General features: G+C 41.8%; 1 protein-coding gene across 3 annotated transcripts in view; it reads left to right on the forward strand.

Annotated features, from left to right (window-relative positions):
- Positions 1 to 20065, forward strand: part of CLRN1 (clarin 1) — a 45707-nt gene extending 25642 nt beyond the window's left edge. Inside the window, exons 1-4 of one of the 3 annotated variants that reach the window (XM_033204447.1) lie at positions 2954 to 3368; positions 5424 to 5603; positions 17916 to 18052; positions 19361 to 20065. In XM_033204447.1, the coding sequence (XP_033060338.1) occupies positions 3191 to 3368; positions 5424 to 5603; positions 17916 to 18052; positions 19361 to 19381 (516 nt within the window). In that variant the 5' untranslated portion in view covers positions 2954 to 3190 and the 3' untranslated portion in view covers positions 19382 to 20065. Of the gene's footprint in view, positions 1 to 2953; positions 3369 to 5423; positions 5604 to 6680; positions 6720 to 17915; positions 18231 to 19360 lie in introns of those variants that run through there. The other 2 variants (XM_033204426.1, XM_033204436.1) reach the window with 2 other exon arrangements.
- Positions 20066 to 22657: the final 2592 nt, after the last annotated feature.

A 22657-nucleotide genomic window follows, 5' to 3' on the forward strand; every position in this document is an offset into this window, starting at 1 on the left:
GAGTCTATATCTCTTTATAGGTCTCTAAGAACTTGCTTTATGAATCTGGGTGCTTCTGTGTTGGATGCATATATATTTAGGATAGTTAGATCTTGTTGAATTGAACCCTTTACCATTACGTAATGCCCTTCTTTGTCTTTTTTAAAAATCTTTGTTGGTTTGAAGTCTTTTTTGTCTGGAATTAGGATTGCAACCCCTGCTTTTTTCTGTTTTCTGTTTGCTTGGTAGATTTTCCTCCATCCCTTTATTTCAGGCCTGTGGGTGTCTTTACATATTTTATCTTTATCTTTTCATCCAGTCATCCAGCCATCCATTCATCTGTATCATTTTTAACCAATAAGGACTTTTAAAAGTGCAACCACAACACCATTAACATAACCAATAAAATCTATAACAATGACAAAATATCATCTAATACCCAGTCCATGTCCAATTTTCCCTCGCTATCTCAAAATCATCTTCTTAGAATTGGTCTGTTCAAATCACAAACCAGATTCAGAAACAATAGCCATACATTATATTTTATTAATATGTCTCTTAAATTTCTTTTAATCTATAACAGTCAGGAATTTTTATGTCTTCATTTATCCTTCCAATTATTAAAAAAAAAGTATTTATGTATTCATTGAATAGACAATGCTTGCAGAAAAGTGAAAAAAAAAAAAAAACCATTTTAGTACAAAAAGGTACATGATGAACTGTTCCTCAGTCTTCCTTCCCAGAAGCAATGTTACCACTTTTGTAGAAGTAGTCTCTGCCTAGACACACATGCCAGTCCCTAGGGCTGCTGTAACAAGGTGGTTAAAAGTGAGAACATGAATTCAAATTCCTATTATGCCAGTAAGTATAAATCTTGGGCATGGTACATGGCCTTTGTGCTTCGGTTTTTAATAATGGTACCTATCTCATAGGGCTGTTGAGAGAATTAAATCAGATAAGTGCTTAAATAATTATTAATATTTATTATTATTCACATTCCCTTTTGGCTTTTTTCCCAAATAGCAGAATGGTGCCCACATGTCTTCATTTATTTGGCTTGTTTTTTCACCTCACATCACATTTTGATGAATAATTCCATACATGTTATTATAGATTTGCTTCATTCTTTGTAATCATTGACTAATATTCCATTGTATGAGTATGCTACTGCTAAACATGTACGTTATTTCCAACCTATTCTTATTATCAAAAAATGCTGCAATGAATATCCTTGTAATACTTTATTGGATATTGGATTCATGTGCAAAAATATTCATGGGATAAACTCCTGAAAGTTAAATTGCTTCGCTAAAGGATATGTGCATTTTAATGCTTTACAGATATTGCCCAGCTGTCTCAAAGGAGGTTATACCAATTTACACTCCCAAGAAAAATGCACAAGGGTCCCCATTTCCCTGTACCCTAGCTAACACAGGATATTGCTAAACGTTTTCATCTTTGTAAACATGATATGTTGAAAATGGTATCTCATAATTTTAATGTGCATTTCTCTGATTGTGAGAAGATAAAGGAAATGTAGTGCAACTAAAACTCAGCAGTCAAATGACCGGCCCATGACTCCTGAGTGAGGACACTGGTAAGCACCATCAGGATCCAGACACCTCTGTATTTACAAAGAGAATGCTCCCTATTGGATAGCACTAAGCTTATTTCATGTATGTATGTGTAGTTAGTTAGTTACATCCAGCAGTGGTGAAGGGCTTGTTCTGAACCAATCAAACTTTCTCTCCTGGCCCCCTTCCAGCATGTGGTCAGGAGTAGAGTGTTGTGGCCATGAAACATGCATTTCTACAGATGACTATTTACTCCTCCTTAAAACATTTTTTTTCCATTTGCTTCCCTGCTGTCTCACTCCTGGGTCTGCTCCTAACTCACAAATTACTCTTTTCCCAGTCTTCTCGGTTGGCTTTTCTCCTTTTCTGTGCTTGTAGACATGGGGGAGCTTCAGGGCTTCTCTCTTGAACTGCAGCTTCTCCCTGGGTTCATCTCCTTGGGATGTCTATTCCAATGCGGTTAAATACCAGGGCTAGGACTACGGAGAGATCATGGAGGCACCTAGCACATAAAGTTTAAGGAAACATTCTTTATCAGGCCCATGCAAGTACAGGACTGGCCCTGGAGAGTGACTACCACCTTACCTTTTCCACCCTAGGCACCTTGTTTGCCTTGCCCTAGTCCCAGTCCTCTTAAACACCCCAGTCTTCTCCCTGGACCTCCAGAAACATAAATCCTATTTGACATTTCTACTTGGAGGTTTTAAGGAAACTCAAATGTAAAACATCTAAGACAGAACTCTTGCATCACTTCCCATCCTGGTGCCCAAGCCTGTCTCTTCTACTAGTCTATCTCAGTTAACAGCATCCCCATTTATTCAGTTGCTCAGGACAAAAATTTTGGAGTAATCCTTGACTCTTCTTTTTTTTGAGACTGATTCTCACTCTGTAACCCAGGCTGGAGTGCAGTGGTGGGACCTTGGCTCACCGCAACCTCTGCCTCCCGGGTTCAAGCAATTCTCCTGCCTCAGCCTTCTGGCTTTGTGATCCGCTCACTGCGGCCTCTCAAAGTGCTGGGATTACAGGCGTGAGCCACCGTGCCCAGCCTGGATTCCTTTTGTTTTTTTTTTTTTTTTTTAAACAACTCCTATCTTCCATCTCTAAAATGTATCCCAAATCTGACAACCTCTCCCACCGCAGGCGAACCCCCAACTCTCACCTCTGTAAATAGGCTCCCTTAGATCTCTGGATATTTGTCCTTCCCCACCCCCTTGTGATCACTAGTCAGCATTCAGAAATATTTTTTAATATCATGAAGGAGACTGTGTCCCTCTCCTACTTAAAACTCTCAAGTGGCTTCCTAATAAATTTAGAATAAAAAGCTGACTCCTTGGCATGGTCAATAGGCCAGGATCCAGTGGGTACAACAATCTGATCCCAGCACAACAATCCCACTTCCACCTCCTCACCATTCACCAGGCTCCACTGCACTGGCTCATTCCTGCCTCAGTTGTGCTTCTTTTCCCTGGAAAGCTCTTCCCCTAGATCTTCAAGGGGTGATTTCCTTCTCAACATTCAGGTGTCAGCTCGTGTCACTTTCCTGACCACCCCCATCCACTCAGAGATCACTCAAAATCCCATTACCCTATTTTATTTCTCTATCATATGTTTCACTATCTGAAACTATCTTGTTGTTGATGCAGGCTATTTTCTTGACCCCTTCACGGGACTCACAACAGGGGTGCTCCATTTACTCAGCCTGCCCTGCTCAACCTCTTGCAGGATGGAGCACACGAGTGAATGAGTGCAGGAACCAGCTGGCTGCTTTAATGCTGTCAGGGGCAAACTCCATGCAGGCCCTGCAGCAGCATCCAGGTGGGGGTGCCTGCGACCCCAGGGCCCCAGAGGGTGTGTGTGTTACAATGCTCTCTTAGCTCCGCCATCTGCGGACAGCAGTGTGTTGTCAGCTCAGGGGGCCTTTTGCTTCATCACTTGGGGTGGCTGCCCTCTGCCACTGAGGGCAAAGGGCCAGGGTGACAGTCTTTTGGGGTACCCACAATTTGTGCATCCTGAATTCTTGTTTGCTGCCCACGAGGAATGAGGTCACACGGATGAACTGAAGGATTTTGAATGCAGAGAATTTTATTGAGCAATGAAAGTGGCTCTCAGCAGAGAAGGAAGCTGAAAAGGGAATGGGAAGGGCAGGTCACTCTCTCCTGAAGTCAAGTCACATCTCTCCAATGTCCAGCCACCATCTCTGAAGTCAAGTTGCCTCTCTCTGATGTCCAGCCACTTCTCCTCTCTACTGGCTGAGTCTGGGGTGTTTATAGGAAGAGGATAGGAGATGGGGCAGGCCATACACAGTTTTGGAAAAGGCAACACTCTATTAGTAAAAAGACATTATTCAGAAAGAACCAACTGGGAAACAATGGGCACACAAGGATGGAAGTTTTCACTTTGGGCTGCGGGTTTCAGGCTTTTCAGCTCAAAAGTGAGGTTTTTCCAGGGACCTGCCCATCTGCCTAAAATTTCTACACCTCTATCATTGTTACCGCTGGATAACAGCTCTCCTATAAAGTTCAGGGACTTAAAACAAAAATTTACTTATTCACTTGGACAGTTATTGATAGGGCCTCTCCTAACTGTTGCAGTTACATAGCAGCTGGGTTGGAGTCATCTTTTCTGGGCTTGCCATCCAGGACAGCTTCTTCCCTTGTGTGCCTGGTGCCTCAGTGCTCCTCCAGGCAGCCTTCCTCTCCAGAAGAGTAGCCTCGACTTCTTGGCAACTCAAGCTTCCAAAAGAAAAAAAAAAGCAGAGACTGCCGGTTCTCTTATCAAACTGGCCTGGAACTGGCACAATGTACTTCTGCTGCCATATTCAGGAGGTCAAAGCAATCAAAGGCCAATCCAAGTTCAAAGGCATTGGGGAAAAAATTCTACCTCTTAAATGAGAAGCAACACATGTATAAAAGGGGGAAAAGCATTGATTGCGGCCATCTTTGGAGATAAGCTATCACGTTTATTTGTTTGTTTACTTTCTAATGGTCTGTCTTCTCCCATTAGGTTATAAGCTCTGTGAGACAACAGGAACTTTGTCCATCTTGTTTTATGGCTCTACTTCCAACACCTAGAATAATGCCTGACGCACAGTAGGTGCTCAGTAAATAACTTAAGCACTTGATACATGTTTGGAGAACTAAAATAAACTGAATTAAACTTCTCCAGATTGGTCCTGCCAGATTTGCTGAGGCTAAGCATGCTGATGCCTCACCGGATAAAAGAAACCCTAAAATGTAGGGTTTTGCTTTCTCTGCAAACAAGAAAAACTTGCCCTGAACACAAAATCTAGAAATAGATTTGGCTTGTTTTCTACGTGGAAATATTTCCCATAGTAACAGAAATTACTTTCCCACAGCTTTGTGCTACATTAAAATATTGAAGTTGACTGAAAATATCTCCATTCTTTAATCTTGGTGTAGACTAGAAACAATTTTTTTGTAACAAAGTAAATATGAAAACTTCCTGATGTTTGAACGCCCCAGATATCTCCAAACTTAAAATATCATTGCAAGTTAAGATAGATTTTTTTAAATGACGACTGAGAAAGGTTATTAAAAGCTTGGTTATTAAAATGTACAGATTGGGTTATAAAGCCAGAACTTATTTGTTTAAATCATTACATACGACCAAGCTCAGAAAATAAATTACCTCAAATCTCCTCTTTGCTAATTTTTACTGGTGCACTCTATAAAATGATCCTATCTTTAAACCTTTGTGTAAACCCCTTATGAATTAGTAAGTGAGAATGTATTCATCAGAAAGATTGTAGTGATGTTTGAAATTTAAAAAGAGAAATTGAATTTTTAAAATTATACTTGCAGACTACTGCTAATGAAACTTCTTCTAACCCTAGTTTTGTCTTATCTTCAGTTTTTCCAGATTTGCTCAAAGCGATCCCAGTAAGCATCCACGTCAATGTCATTCTCTTCTCTGCCATCCTTATTGTGTTAACCATGGTGGGGACAGCCTTCTTTATGTACAATGCTTTTGGAAAACCCTTTGAAACTCTGCACGGTCCCCTAGGGTTGTACCTTTTGAGCTTCATTTCAGGTAAGTACAGAACTCTACCTCTGAAGACAAATGTGCTTTTCAATATGTCAAAAAGATGATCTACCTAAATATAAAGTTATAATCTTAACATATATACATGGATGCACACTGTAGTATCATATATAATAACAAAAAGTGTGGAAATACCACACTTGTTCAACAGTAGGGAATTCAATAAATACTTTATGGGTGTCTGTATGAATAACTATGATGCTGACATTAAATTATATTTTTGAAGATGTAATCAAGAGGATAAATGCTTGTCTCAAAAAGTTACATGGAAAAAGCAGTATGTAAACTTATATAAACATTGTGAACTTAATTTGATTATATATAAAATATAGAGAATATACATATAAAATACATATATGTATATATGTGGACTATATATATATGAAATAGGTAGATGATAGATAGACAGACAGACAGATAGATAGATAGATAGATAGATAGATAGATAGACAAACAAACAATAGAGACTCCAGTGTGTTGGTTGTGGTTGTCTCTGACCCATGACACTATGGGGTACTTTTATTTTTGCTCATACTTATCAATATTTCTCAGTGTTCAATAATGTGCTTTTATGTATACATAATAATAAAAATAAATAAATGGCATCAAAAAAGAGTAAAGGGCCAGTGTTCCACCTACATATGGGCAGCCATGTTCAAGTCTGTAGATACTTTGTGTTGTCTAATGCTAAGTGTATCTGGGCAAGGATAAACTCTAAAGCCAGAAGTTAGTTCATCAATAAACATGTGCTACTCAATAGCCAGGGCTGATGGGAAAGAATATAAAACCCAGTCAGTGCCAAACGGTGCTTACTATCTGCAAGTGGGAGAAGGAGAAAGACGAGAAAATGAAAAATGTGTGTATAATTTATATGTAGCTGTTCTGTAGGAGATCTCTGACTTCACCCCATTCTAAATTTGCAAAAAAATCCAACACTTTGTCAGATTCCTGGGAGGCAAGTAATTTTATTGATGGTTTCATAGAGAGATACAGAAAGATAACAACTCACACAAAGCAAACAATGTAATGAAAATCTCTATTTGACTGTTTCTTTTTCTCTCAAAGTTGCCCTTTGGCTGCCAGCCACCAGGCACCAGGCTCAAGGTACTTTCTTGCTCTTGACACTACTCCCTTCTCTCACACAATTCAACCCCTGCCACAAGCGTGTATAGATCTTTCTCTATAAAACAAAGCCCTGTAGTTAACAGGTCACTCGCAGTGTAACCTCTGTTCATTGTTACTTGTGCACACTGCTTGGGGTCTCACCCCATCCACATCCTGCTAATCACATTATTCACCCAACCAAAGTATATCCTCCAGTGGAGATTCTGCTAATATTTTCTTTATATTTGTCACAAGTATATAATACCGTTTTAAATTGCACAGATGATTACCCTATAAGGGAAGAGTCTAAGTCTTTCACATCTTTATATCTCTGACAAAAGCATTCAGCATGAAGCTCTGTACACAGTGGACAATTCAATATGAATTTGCTGACTTGAAATAGCAAGCCTAGAAAAGAGCTATTAACTTGGTCACCTAGACAGAACAAGTTTCAGCAATCAGAATTCAGATGAGGTGGAACTGGCAGAACAGGCACTTTGAAGCAATAGAACATGAGCCAGTGAGGAGTGGGATGGAATATCATAAACAAAGGCCAAAGGCATTGCAATCGGGGCAGAAGTGCCAAGAGCACAGGCTCAGCGTGTGGGCAGATAGAACGAGAAAGTGATTCAGTCACAGGTGAAGGTCCAGATGAGAAGAGAGAGTTGGAATTACTTCTGCTCACCAAACATCCAAAACCAAACTGGTGGATCTGGGTGATGTGCTGTTTTACTGATAACCATTACACATGATTTTAACAGAAGGAATGGAATGTAAAGCAGTGATTCTCAAACTGGAGTCCCCAGATGAGCAGCATCTGCATCATCTGGAAACTTGATAAAGCAGCAAATTCTCAGGCCTTACCCCAGACCCACTGAATCAGAAACTTGGGGGTCTGGGGAAGGATGGCCATCTGTATTTTAACAAGCCCTTCAGGAGATTCTGAGGCTGGCTCAAGTTTGAGCTACAGGGAGTTGGTTCAACAGGTGTTGGCGGACTGACAAACAAAAAGGAGACCCCGAGATAACTCCAAGATGATAATGTCAGAAAGCAGCTTCCACCCCTAGGGCTTGGGGGAACCAACAAAAGAGTTTGGCATTGTCAGAACCTAGAAGCTTGAGGAGAGACCCCAGAGCATTGTGTCTAAGACCTTGAGGACTTGGCTCTGGGACACCATGAGGGGTTTCTGTGAGTGTGGAAAAGGTTGGAAACTCCCCAGTTGCTGCCACCGGGGAGAACTACAAGTGAAGTGGAAGGTGTGGGCCTTTCTCTCTTTTCTTTTCTTGTCTTCCCTCTCCCCCTGGTGCTCATGTTTGACAGAAAACAGCTGAAAAGGCAGAACTAGTTTGGGAAGTCTTGACGTGGCATCATAAAGCAGAGAAAAGCAAAGCTGGAGTGAAGGTGAGACGCAACAACTTATTAGCAGCACAGCCGTCTAGCGCTCCAGCTTCTGAATGAAATTCCAAAGAACAGCCCATTTGGAAGACAAGTTATTTGACAGTTCTGACAGACGACCAAACTAACAGCATTTGAAAAGCAAGATGACTCAGAGAATACAGAATTTAATCCAAATCCCCGATCTTATCTCTGCCTTTGGCCAAGCCTAATGCAAGGAGAACCTGAGCACACAAATATATGCGGGAATGATCAGGACCTCTGCCTGCATTCTGTTCCGTCCCACCCACCCTCAAATTTGTTGTAAAAGCTTGGGCTCAATAAAATTTTGTGAATCATGGAAGGAAGAGAAGGGGAGAAAGGAAGGGAAGGAGCCAGCTCCAGATCTGTGTCTTGCAGAGGATAAAGGCCCAGTGGTTTTAGATCACCCAGTGTTTTTTTAAGCTGCAAATACTTATTTTTTAAATATCAAAATGTTCAATAACTCAAAAAAAAAAAACTGTTACGACAAAAAAACATGTTTGAGGGTGAGATGGACTGACAGTTTGTGACCTCTGGGGATAAACAGGTCACTTTGGAATCACAGACTTCCTCATTCCCCTTAAATCCCATATGGTACCCAGAAGCCCTTGGAACTTTGGAAATGTTTATTCACAGTTGCAATGTCCATGCAGACTCTGGCTCTAAGCCCCAATTGTGTAAGGGTAGGGTTTTGTAGCCCTTATCCCAAACATTCTAAATGTGAGCCAATGCATCACATACTCAGAGGCCAGAGACTGCATTAGGGGTCCTTTATTTCACATACGAGTCACATTCCAATAAGAGACACCAGAGGTCAGCTCTCTTCCACCGACTTGTTCTCCTCCCTTGTTTCTCTTGCCAGTGTGTGCTGCCCAGGTGGCAGTGCTCACTGTCAGCAGAGAAGAAAAATGCTTTCCTCCTTGGACCTCTTTTCTCTTTTTCTCCTCCCCACTCACATCCAGGTTCCCTAAGCTTCCCCCATCCTTGTGCTGAAGTCATTCTACGGTCATTTCTTCAACTGTCTACTTCTCTGCTGGATGGGCACCCAAGACTTGGCATCCTGGGGCATGCAGAAGGGGAAAAGGGAAGGAAAGGGAAAAGAAGTCCTCCCAATTGTCTATCTGGAACTTTCCACACTGCCCAGAGTACTGCTATGGGCATCTCCTTATGCCTCCCAATGTGGTGCATGCCAGACCTAGCATGTAGAAAAGGAAAGAAAGCAACCCATTGGGCCAGGCCAGCAATGGCTTCAGTCACACAGCTCGCTCATACTTACGGCTTCATATTCTGTTGCCTCCTGAACAAGACATTTCTTCCACTCTCACAGCCTCCAGTTTAGCTCATGTTCCTCAGCATTCTCAATGTAATATTGTTGCATGAAACCCATGCAAGTCAGCCAGTTTGCTCTTTCTCATCTTGTCATTTACAAACTGATGCCGAGAAGTCTTTTTCCCAAGGTAGGATTTTAGTAAGAGCTTCATCATCCCCCATAGTTCATTTTGGGCAGTGATTCTCTTCTTTGACTATACATTAGAATCATCTGAAGAACTTTCTAAGATGACTGATCTCGGGTCTCACACAACACTCACTAAATTATAGTCTCTGGGGGTAGGGCTTGGGCACTGCTATTTTACCTTAAGCTCTCTGGAGTCATTCTAATTTGTAGCCAGTGCTCAGGGTTGCAATATAGGTGAATATATTTCACATATTTGTCAAACATTGGCTGAGTGCCCACTATGTGTCAATCATTATAATAGGCACTGGTGATCCCACAGTGAATCAGGCACACAGTGCTGTCTTCATGGAGCTTGTAGTCTAGTGGGAGAGTCAAACAAAAGTGTATATCAATAATTAAGTGATTACAGATTGTAATAATTACAATAACGGTGATAAACATGTTGCTATAATATGCAATAGTATGGCCTTTCACCAGACATTTCTTAAAGAGGTAAATCATCTATCGGACACCTTTTAAAATCTCATCTAATTTCAAAAGTGTACATAAATAATTAAGTTATTACAGTTTGCAATAATTACAATGAGGGTGATAAACAAGTTGCTATGAAAGAGAATGACAGCAGAGGTCTGGCTTTGGTATGGTGGTCAGGGAAGACTGCTCCAATAGCTGAGTTCTAAAGCTAAGAAGGAACTGAGAACTTCACAGAACATCCCAAGTAGAAGAGAAAGCACACTGAAGACTCTAGGGAAAGAGGTCTGCTTGCTGTAGGAACCAAAAGAAGGCCAACGTGGCTAGGGGCTGGGTAGTGAGGGGTAAGTAGCACAAGGAAAAAATGAGGTTAGAGAGATCAGTTGATACTAGTTAATGTTGGACCTTAAACATTAACCATGGTAAGTCTTTTAGAACTGATTCTAATTGCAATGGAAAGCTTCTGAAAGATTTTAAAGAGATGTCTGATAGCTGATTTACCTCTTTAAGAAATGTCTGGTGAAAGACAATACTATCGCATTGGAGGTGAAAAAAGATGAATGGATTCTAAAAACATTCTGAAAGTACATTAAAAATGTTTTTCAGGTAGCTTATGCAACTAATAAATAGTGGTGGCATTATGGGTAAGACAAGGGAGGAGCAGGCTTGCAGTTTAGGGCAAGAAAAAGGTGGGGAGAAGAGCTCAGCACTAAAAATCATGTGTTCCATTTGGGGCATGTCAAGTCTGAGATGCTATGAGACCACCAAGTGGAGGTGTCAAGTAAATAGTCAGTTACATGAATCTGGACTTCAGTGAAGAGGTCTAGAAGAAAGACATACATTTGGGCATTATTAGGATATAGATATTATGTAAAGCAACAACATTGGATGAGATCACCTAGGGAGAGAACGTACATAGATAAAAGCTGGCCTAGGACCAATTCCTGAAGAACACTGACAGTTAATTTTCTGGTTGAGGAGGAGGAGAAGCCAGCAAAAGACACTGAGTAGCAACATACAAAGAGAAAGAGGAAAAAGGAAAACTGGGAGATTATGGGTGTCCCAGAGGGAATGTTTTAAGGGTACCAGTCAGCAGTGAGCTTTGTGTAAAGTGGGCCACCTGTAATAGCGGTGCGGGCAGGAGAAGGCAGAATAGGAAAAAGGGGGTGAAAAAACTTCCCTCAAGATTTATAATACAGTGGGAGAAAGAGAGAAAGAGAGAGAGAAAACTTAAGGAGGTAGAGGAAGAGAGAGAACCAAAAAAGAGGGAGCTGAGTATAGAAGCAATTAGATTCACAGCTTTTAGTTGCAGCACTGATATTTGAGTGGGGGCCTTTTATATATTCCATTCTAGATGTTTCCCAGTTGACGAGAGAGAGCGTTACCTAGATTTGCATGTAGAAGAGAGTAGGCCAGCTGGCAGACTTGACATGGGTCAGTGGTAGAACATCCTAGTAGTTCTGTGAATACTCTCTGAGAATGACATGAAAAGTATTGGTTCAGGCCTTTTGGAGGTGATAAAAGCCACCAAAATGTGGACTTATTACAAATTGTTATTTGTTACCATTTGCAATGATTATAATTATTCTCTTATATATAGCATTTCTTACATATAGCTTCTCTTACACATAGCATCAGGAGTTATGCCTTCTCTTACATATAGCGTCTGCTATGAGTTATGCCAAGCAAGGCAAACAAAATTGCTGCCTTTCTTTAAAAAGAGGATGCTCCTAGTATGGGCCTAACTAATTATGATAATTACAGCTATGGCATGGAACATAAGCACATTCATATACACAAAGACAGGAAAACAAAGAACAGTTTAAAAATAGAACACTTACATTATATATCAGTTTCAATATTAATAATAACCTGGACTCTGAAATATGTCTGGGGCACATTATTCTGCAAATGGTGGTGAAAAAAAATCTGCATCTTATCTCTACGCCAATCCTTACGGAGGCGCACTTTTTCAGGAGTTCAAGAAAGAGATACAGGGATGTCCAGTCATCAAAGCTACAGAGCCTGAGGAAGGATAAAGGATTTGTGGCAGGAAAACCCAGTAATGAAAATATTCTGCTAGTTTCTCAGAATAGAACTTAGAAAAGAGGCCACAGAAGGAAAAAAGAAGTAATGTTAGACAGCTGATGTTGGCAGTGGGCAAAGAATTTCATTTTCGTATGCAGGGAAGTGGCTGAAGGGGCAGTGTTGTGAGGAATCACATTCCAGGTCATTCATGTCCACGGTGCGGTAGGAGGACTGTGTTTCATCTATTTTGTATATGGCCCAGCCATGACCTTGTGCAAGGAAATGCTTAATCATTTTCTATCACAGTTGCAAAGAGATTCTTGCCCTACTCAGAATGTATGTCTTCCCTTCTGTTTCATTTAGAGTCACAACCCAAGTCCTTGCTGTGACCTCCAAAGCACCACTTGATGTATCTACTTCAGAAATACACACAGACAGCTCACCTGTTTCTATCCCTTACCTTCCTCCCCTCTTCACCCAAACCACCTACTTGCTTTGCATTCGCTCTTCCTTCAGCCTGAAATAATCTTCCTCCAAATATCTACCTTCTCACTCCCTCACTTCTCTCAAGATGCACTTAAATGTTATCTTCCCTATGAGGCCTCCCCTGGCCATCCCTCCCCAGCCTTCCTATCCCCCTTCTCTGCTTTATTTTATTCTCCTTAATAAATATCACACTCTGAAAAACTATTGAATGTACTTATCAAGGTATTGCCTCTCCCTCTTTTTCCATTGTTTCCATCACTGAGAGCTCTGTGAAGAAAGGGATTTTTACCTGTTTCATTTAGTGCTGTACCCCTAGTTCCCACAACAGTGCAATAGGCACTCAATAAATAGTTGTTGAATAAATGAATAAAACAGAAGTAGCTAAATATTTTCTGGTAACAAATGACATTCTTCTGAAAATGTCATATTTTCAGACATATTTCTGAAAATAAATTCAAATTAGATAGACATTGTATTTTTAGACCATTTCTTCTCTGCATTAATCATCCTTCTCAATAACATAACATTTGTAAAACTTAGGTTAGATATGGGCTCTTCAACTTTCCATTACAGAAGATAAAGTGAAAAGGCTAGACCCAGTGGTGTTATTCCTTCATATACATCTATCCTTTGGAAACACATGACCAAATTGCTTGTCATCAAAATCTCAAAATCTACTCTTTGGTATTAACTCTCTTCACTTGTCTCTCTGTCCCTTTCTAGATAGTAGCCATCGGTCTCTGGAGCAGTATAGACTCAGAACAACTTCTATTGGGGGAAGAAATCATTGCTGGTGACCTTAACTTTCAATTACCAACTTTCAAGTGACATTTGCATAATTTTAGAGAAAATTAACACCTACACTTATAAAGTTGTGGCTTTCCCACACCCATTTATCATCTCTCAATATTCCTTGAAAAGGAAATTATCAATTTATCATTCTATATTGGCAATGAAATGCCCCTAATATCTGTCACCTATAAGACAATTGAAGATGATGTGTTGAAAGCTTTCTGAAAATGTTGATCATTACTCTAAATGGAATTGAAATTCCAATTTATTATTTCCTAAAATATGATCTTACTGATAATAGGATAACATTTCAGAGATTTCTTCCCCTTTGAGGACCCAAACCCATAGTACTTCTGGACTCTCACAGATCCTGGCAGGGTGTTCCCACTCTTAAAAGCATAGATACCCTCGGGGTCACACAGGGATGAAGAAGCAACTCTCAATGGTTGTGTCCTGTGTTCACATATAGTAAGGACTGGGGGAGACCGGTGCTCAATTCTGCAGTCTCAGACAGCTGTCAGAGGAGAGTCATGAATGTGCAGTGTCTAGCACATTACAAACATTTGTTAATTGACTGATCATTCATGGTGTGACAGCCCTATAACTCAGCTATCCTATTCAGTCAGAAATTAACTCAGTAATCAAAGTCATTAAAAGGAAGAAAAAAAAAACCTACAGCACCAGCCAGATGGTGGGGAAATCAGACAGATGAAAGGAAAAATGGCTGTAGGTCATTGAGTAAGACACTGGGCAGCAAAACCTGGGCCTTGTGCCTGGTTATACTCCAAATTATAGCTCCAGCAAGGTTTGGCAGGCTTTCCAAAGTCCTGGTTTATTCTAACCTTTCTTGGGAGCAGGAGCAGTGTTGGTCAGATGGACAGACACATTAAGGAATCTGTCCAAATGGCACCACGTGAATTTGGGCTCTTGGTGTACATGGATAACTGGGAAAAAGAGGAGAGAGACATGTAGGACTGATCCTACCATTTGTGAAGTCTTGGGCAACAGTATGAATGAAAACCCACTTCTCTTCCCCTGCCTGGCTCCACTGCACATGGTAAAGAACCTCAAGCATACGTGTGTGGACATTGCACCATGTATCCAAGCTCTGACCATGCCTCTTGAAACAGCTATTCCTCAGCCACCCTTTGACCCTGAGAGGACTGACCCAGGAGAAATGACCACATAGGCCTTGAAAATGGGCTCCGGGCTATTTATGAAGTAAATTCCAGGGTCCCAGGAGTATGGACTAAAATGTGAGTCGGGCACGCCAGATGGGTATGTTCTATTGACTTCAAGGATTCTTCGTGCTATGGGAAGGAACCTCTCCAGAAGAGAGACAGAGCAGAACCCTTTAAATGTGGAGCACAAAGCAGGAGCCCCTCTTGCTGGATTCAAAGGGTCGTACTGGAAGTGGGTAGGTTTAGTCCTATTCTCACATCACTCGTATCTCTTACACACTTCTTTTATAGCCTTAGCAGCCATGCCACAAAGAGAAATTCTTCATGCGTATCTTTTGGTCCATAAGTCATAAATAGTTATCCTTGATCCCATGTCTTTTTTAGAGCCATGGACAGAAAGAAGCAAAAATATCCCAAGTTCACACTGAGTTGTCTCCCTTCATATCTCTTATCTCTTAGCAGTCACTGAAAGGTTATGAGACTCAGGCTGGGTTTCTGTCCTCTGGCCCTGAAACGACAATGCTGACCTCGCGATCAACCCTAGAATCCAGAGCAAGATCTCAGACTGTCCTCTCTACTACTAGACAGCACACTTTGTTTTGGGGGCTGTGTGCTTGAAATATTAGCTATGGCAAAAGGCTCTGAGTCTTATGACACCCCAAGTAACTTTTACTTTAGGAATTTGAAGTACAGCCTTGCTGTAATGCTGTCTCCTTAACAAAGTACTACCTTTAAAATATTTAACAACTTGAAAAGGAAACCAAGCTTGAATTTTCCTTTCAGGTGCTCAGGAAATAGTGTTTCACTTCTGTCTGAAATTCACCATCTCCTCAGACAAAGAAGGCTCTTATGGTAAAAGCAGTGGCATTTTCTCCACAATTTTCGAATAAAAGATAAAGAGAAAACAGCACTGCAGCCTTTTTGTTAAGATCTAACAATAAAGCAATAATACGGTTTTGCCAGGGGAGAGCACTGGTTTTAAGCTTAGAATACAAAAATAGGCTGACAAAATTTTACAAAGGAATATTCTCAGCTACCACTCTGAGGATAGTAGAAAGTGAAATTTCAAGAAAATTACATTATGCAATTATTTGATGATGATTAAACTGATGGGTCAGTCCTATGTGAAATTCTAAAGTAGAAGAAATGTGATGTCGTCTTTTCTGTTCACCTCTCCCCTCATTCCTACCCCCCCCCCAATCTCTACCTCTACCCCAAACCCAGCTTGACCTTTGGGAAAGGAATGGGGGCTGTCACTTGCATGATAGCTCCTCCTGCCTGCAGTGCTCTCCCCACACAGTCCAGCCTCCCTCTGCTCAGCTAACTTTTCCTACAGCTCCTTCTGGCTGCTTCTAAGGACACTTCCATGATGCTGCCCACCCTCTCAATAACAGCCCCCCTACTACCCATTGATTACATGCACTGTAATTGGTTAGTAATTGATTTTATGTCCTCTGCCCAATTATACTCCATGGAAGCAGAAATCATGTGTATTTTCTTTAATGTTTAAATCTCCAAAACTGTCCCCTATATAAGTCTAATGAATAAATGAATGAGTGAATTAACGAATAGAAACTCAAGCCATTATATTGCCACTCCTAGGATATTTGGATTAACTTTAACTGAAGAGTACAAAGCATTTACCTGTCCTAAAGGAGACATAAAATCAGTGGAAGAGTATTCGGAGGAAAAAAAGACACCGTGATACGTTCTTTTATATTGCCTACCCTGATGTAGTCAGGTGTTCCTGATATGGGGTGGGCTGAGGATTTGAAATCAAATTGCCTAATTTGACATTGTAAGTGGAGGAATCAGGATTTGAAACCAAATTGGTTTGACCTAAATCAAGCTATTATGATAAGGACTTGCAAGAAAAAAGGAATCCATAAAAACCATACAAATAGCTACCAATTAGTAAGCATTTATATGTGTCAATTACAATGCCAAATGCAAATCATGCTTTATTTATATTAACCACCTTTTATAGATGAAGAAATTGAGACCTGAATATTAAAATTGCCTACTTTTACATAGTAAGTAAAGGAATCAGGGTTTGAACCCAAATTGGTTTCACCTAAGGCAGAAAACCATCCCAGCAAGTCTCCTATTAACTGGAACCCTATTGTGGTGGCCTGGGGTATAACAGTGGCTGTGAAAGTGCTGAGAAGTCCTGGCCATCCCATGTGCTCCTGATCTGGTCCCTCCTGCCACCTGCTTCTGCTCCCTGTGCCATCCACCCATCTGGAAGTCTCCCATTGTCCATCTTCAGGGGAAGACACTCACCAGAGTTTCCAGCTTCCAGCCAGTATGGAGTGCCCCTGTCCCACAGCAATCTCACCCAAATCACAGCTACATCTATTAAGATTAGGCTACCAATGAGTGAGAGATGAGGGGGAAAAATAATAATAGTGTACTACATAAAACAAATTTTTTTTTTTTTTCTCACACATAAAAATCTAGAGGTTGAAGTCCAGGGCTGGTCCAGAGACTCCAAGATCTGGGATTTAGACTCCTTCTTTCTTGTTTTTCCACAGCATATTGCTTCCATTTCTGGGGCCACATTGGTCCAAAATGTATGCTGGAGCTCCAGCCATTGCATCCATATTTCAGCCACAGCAAGGAGGAAGTAGAGAAGAAAGGACAGGCCCATAATACCTGTATAGTTCAAGAAGACTTTCCCACCCATACATCCCAACCACCCTTAGTTGAACAACGCCGTCTTAATTCAAGACACTCATATGTCTAGCTAAAAATCTAAATTCTGTTACAAACAAGCAGGATAGAGATGTGTGCCACCTCAACATCTTATCCATAGCTACCTTTGTTCAGGTTTTCCTTTGTGCCGCTGTGGCCAAGTGAAAGCCGAAGGAGCCGTGGTAACCCTTCTGAAGGGAGGCCTGGGGCCTTTCACAAGAGGTCACATGATTGGCCTTTATCCTGCATGGCTGTGAAGTACAGAGAAATATTTTCTCTTGAAGCCACATCATAGCAGTGGTTGCTTTGTAGCCTGATTCCACCATTATGCCTTTAAAGTACCTAGCAATCCAGCCTTCACATCATATGAAGAGGAATATCTCCCAGTCTTTGTAAGATCAGCATAATTCTAACCACCTCCTTACCCCCCACTACACTCCTACACACACACACACAAATCTTCTTCACTCAGAGCAGAACCATAACCCAAGCACTACCACCTATAGATTAAAGAATCAGGCTCATGATTACAAATACACAGTATTTTTTTTTTTGTGGATAATGTAAATAGGGATGATGGTAAGAGATTTCCTTGGTTTACACATTGACCCTCTTCCCTATCCCTTACAGTCAGGAAATATTTGTCCCAACATGTTGTTTCTTCTGTTGCAGGCTCCTGTGGCTGTCTTGTCATGATATTGTTTGCCTCTGAAGTGAAAATCCACCACCTCTCAGAAAAAATTGCAAATTATAAAGAAGGGACTTATGTCTACAAAACGCAAAGTGAAAAATATACCACCTCATTCTGGGTCGTTTTCATTTGCTTTTTTGTTCATTTTCTGAATGGGCTCCTAATACGACTTGCTGGATTTCAGTTCCCTTTCGCAAAATCTAAAGACACAGAAACAACTAATGTAGCTGCAGATCTAATGTACTGAAAGGCAAACCTTTCTATAATTTTACAAGGGAATAGGCTTGCTTTGGTCACTTTTAGATGTGGTTAATTTTGTATATCCTTTTAGTCTGCATACATTAAAGCATCAGGACCCTCCATGACAATGTTTACAAATTATGTACTAAGGATACAGGCTGGAAAGTAAGGGAAGCAGAAGGAAGGCTTTGAAAAGTTATTTTATCTGGTGGAAAATTGCTTGACCTAGGTAGTCAAAGGCAGTTGACTAGAATCGACAAATTGTTACTCCACATATATATACACACACATATATATACACACACATATATACACACACACATATATACACACACATATATATATACACACATATAATATACACACACATATACATACATATATATACACACACACACATATATACATATATACACAGATAAAAGTGTAAGATGCCTTTCCATCAAAGAGGAATCAAAAGGTACATGGAATATATTTTAATAAAAACAAATACTATTTCTGATATATCCAAACATTTGTTGCCACAGATTCCAGAAAACTGAGCTGGAATCGCTTTCCTAAAACAGTTGTGTATTAAATGAACATCTATAAAATGTATCAACACACTTTTTTAAAAAGTTTGTTTAAAGTATAGTCTTAGGCCATGCATGGTGACTCACACGTGTAATCCCAGCACTTTGGGAGGCCAAGGTCGGAAGAACATTTGAGCTCAGGGGTTCGAGACCAGCCTGGGCAATATAGTGAGACCCTGTCATTAACAAAATTAAAAAATAAAAAATATAAAATATAGGTTTTTAAAAAGCATAGTCTTATTAACCATGTCTGTTGGTCAAAATTTGCAAACTCTAAAAGAAGAAAAGAAGAAAGAACCAAGCTTAGGGTATTTTTCCTCCTGTGCCTGAGTCCCAATTACATTCACGACAGTACTTTCAATGAACATAATTGCTGGGACCACTGAGGAATCATGAAAAATGATCTCTACTAGTACACTTGATGCAAAATGACTCACTGGGGGCTGTTTTTCTAGCTATAGTGTCTTGAGTACTAATATGCAATTATGAAAATTATATTAAATCTGGGATTATGATGATATCACTGTGTCATCTTGCTCGTGGTCTGGCTGTCACCAAGCATGACCCAGGTCAACTTTTTTTTCCCCTGAATTACCCATCAAAGTGATCTGCAGCTGACTAAAGTCCACAGCTGAGCCTGGAACTGACCCTTCCTTCATCCTCAACCTGCTGTCCTCCAGAAAGCACCAACGAAAAAGCAGAGAATGACAGCAAACAGATCACCAGGCCTCTGACCACAGATGCTGGGTGCTCAGCAGCCCTCATATAATAGGTTTGAAAGTGCTCCTTAAAATAAAACACCTTTTCCCTTTGGAACTATTTACAAGGATGAAACAACTGTATACCTGAGAAATAACTTACTCTGGTGTCAATTTGCTCTTTGCCAGCAGACATTAGAACACACCGAGTTTCCAGATGCTGGTTTTTCCCCTTAAATCAGGAAATACACCTGGAGAATTTCTAGAACACTACAATTCAGTCTAGCCGCAAAGGGGATTTTGGTAACAGGCTAGAGCCCAGTTCTGTAAGTCTTCAGCTGAAATGGTCCAGTACAAAAGCACTGGAAATGAGGAGTGGGCTGGGAGGACAAGGACCATCTCCTGCATGAGGAGTTGGCTGGAGGTGCCCAAGACCAGGTACCCTCTGCACTCTCATGGGATCCCTCTCTGTCTTCTTGGAGTTTTGAAAAACTCCTTCGAACACCAGCCTTTTTTCTTTAGAAAGCAAGTCTCCAGTTGTTCTCTATTCTGTAAAAAGAGAAAGAAAACCTGGAGCAGCTGCTGAAAAATCTAATGAGAACCTAAGAGGAAAACCCACCATGTTCCCTGGCTGGAAAGGAGAAGCAGGACTGTGACAGACGCTCAAAAGGTCCCTGCAGAGCACACAGCATACAAAATAAAGCAGGTAACAACCTGGCACCAGCAGCGCACCCGTCTCCCTCTCTTCTCGTAGATGAAACGCCTAGTCCCCAGGCCTATGGGGAACTCTTAGAAGAGGGGTCTGACCAGGACGCTCGGAATCAAAGGCCCCGGGAATGACATTCATTTTGCTGGGACCGGCCCTCCCTCCCAAGGTGCCAGGGAGCCTTCTCACAAGGTCGCGGGGCCCCCTGCTGGCCCTGGGGAGGCGAACACCATGCCAGGTAGGGAGCCTGTTTCATTGTCTCAGACACCCTCATGTCATCAGTGAGAACATCAGTGCTGATGATGCTGCCAGAAAGAATGGTAAGAAGAATGTATGAACACTGTCCTAGGTTCGTCCAGGTGGACCCAGCCAAGACAAGATGTGTTCACCGGAATAGGAGCAAGCTTCAGAATGAAGCAGAAACAGTGCAGATGGTGCATTAGAATGAAGAGGAGGGGCACTGCTTACATCTGGGCTCTTACAGTTTGCAGAGGTCTTTTGCTCTTGTGGTCCCATCTGTTCCTCCAGGGAAGCTGCTTCCATGTCACATTCCAGGTGTTCAGGGCCTCTCAACGTGGCCAGAGTCTCAAACATTTACACAATCAAGGCAAGAGACAGCGCTATTATTCTCCTCTCCCTCTGCCCCTTTACCTGGTAAGAGGCTAGGAGAAGGAGACCACCACCCCTTCTTAACCCTGGTGGAGACAGAGGGTGCACACTGGCAGCGGTAGGGTGCACGAGCTGCAAGGTAAGCGTGGCTTGCTACTAGAATGGATATTTGTCCCAACCATTTACCTAGAGAAACCTGAATGAGAACCGAGGGGTAGACTCCAGAGGGTGGAAAGTGGGGCAGAGGTGGAGGAAAGATGAACCTCCCTCTCAATTTTCCTCCCCCTCTCCCCTTCCAGTAAGATCCTGTGTAGTTAAAACAGTGCAGCTGTTATAATAGAAATGCTGCTTCAAGACCAGTCCCAAGTCCGGCCATGTTTCTCTAACTGCCTTGCTGCCCCTCGTCCCTTTTATTTAGATATCCTGGGGTCTATACTAGTTCAGTGCTTGGTATCTGCTCTAGAGATGTGCCCATTCTCAAGCCCCTTTAACATGGCAGTTGGTCCCAGCTCAGGGCTGATGGGCCACCTCCATCAGTGACAAGGGACACAGCAATGCCGGTCAGTTTAGAGTAAAGGGTAGACAGAAAGACTGGGCAGCACTGGGGTCTCTGCTTCTGGGCCAAAATCCGCCCTTGGAAAAAGCCCTCTTGCTCCCGTAAATAATGATGTAAACCAAATTAAATTATATTTTTATTTACAGACTTAGTGATAAATTCACTTAGGCAACCAGACACACCCATGGGTGTGACAGCTCAGAGCTGGGATTTATTAGCCTATTTGGAAAGTCCGAAGACCCAAGTCAGAAATCTCTAGCCTCTCCCCTGCCAGTCCTACTGGAAAGTATCAGGCAATGCTTATAGAGACCCCAGGGTGGAAGTGAGATGAGGGATAACTATGATGCAGTTAAAAGGCGAGTGTCGGCCGGGCGCGGTGGCTCAAGCCTGTAATCCCAGCACTTTGGGAGGCCGAGACGGGCGGATCACAAGGTCAGGAGATCGAGACCATCCTGGCTAATACGGTGAAACCCCGTCGCTCCTAAAGAATACAAAAAAAAAAAAAAAAAAAAAAACTAGCCGGGCGACGAGGCGGGCGCCTGTAGTCCCAGCTACTTGGGAGGCGGAGGCAGGAGAATGGCGTGAACCTGGGAGGCGGAGCTTGCAGTGAGATCCGGCCACCGCACTCCAGCCTGGGCGACAGAGCCAGACTCCGTCTTAAAAAAAAAAAAAAAGGCAAGTGTCTTAAGAAATTGTTTCTTTGCTTGAATCTTGGTCTGAGGGATTTTGACCCACTCTGAAAGCAGTAGACAGAATGAGTTACAAGTAGGTGCGCCCCTCACTCAGCAAAAGTCCACTCTTCCCACTATGAGCCACGAACCTGATTGCAGAGAAGAGTGAGAAACTTGGGAGTTCCTGCTAGCAGTGTTCTCTCTCTCCTCTGGTATAGTTTGTAAGAGAGTGCACGGAGCAGGAGGCTTGGGCCCCTCAAGTAATTCAAGCCAGTGCCCTACCAGAAACATGCAATTTCAGGGTATGGCATCTGCCACCCTGTTGTTGCACTCTCCTCAGGTTCCAACTTATCATGAATTTTGCCTGTGCAAAAATGTGTAGCATAGCTAATCCAGAGGTGTGGATTCCAGGATGCCATGGCTGTCTGATTTGCACTTAAATTTGTCATCTTTCTATTTAGCCAAGTGTAATGAAAAGTATGCCTTAATATAGGGAAGGACGGTGTCTGCTGCACATCCCAGGCCAAAGGCTCCAAGAGAATCAGCTGTATAGACTTTCATACAGCTGCCATATATCTGCCCCCTTTGCCCTTCTCCTCTGCAGTCACCCTTTTCCCTGCGGAAATTCTGCATGCTCTTCACCAATTTCCTCTTCTGTGGCGCACAAACAT

The sequence above is a fragment of the Trachypithecus francoisi genome, unplaced genomic scaffold, assembly GCF_009764315.1.
Source record: "Trachypithecus francoisi isolate TF-2019V2 unplaced genomic scaffold, Tfra_2.0 Lachesis_group0, whole genome shotgun sequence".
NCBI classification, from domain to species: domain Eukaryota; kingdom Metazoa; phylum Chordata; class Mammalia; order Primates; family Cercopithecidae; genus Trachypithecus; species Trachypithecus francoisi.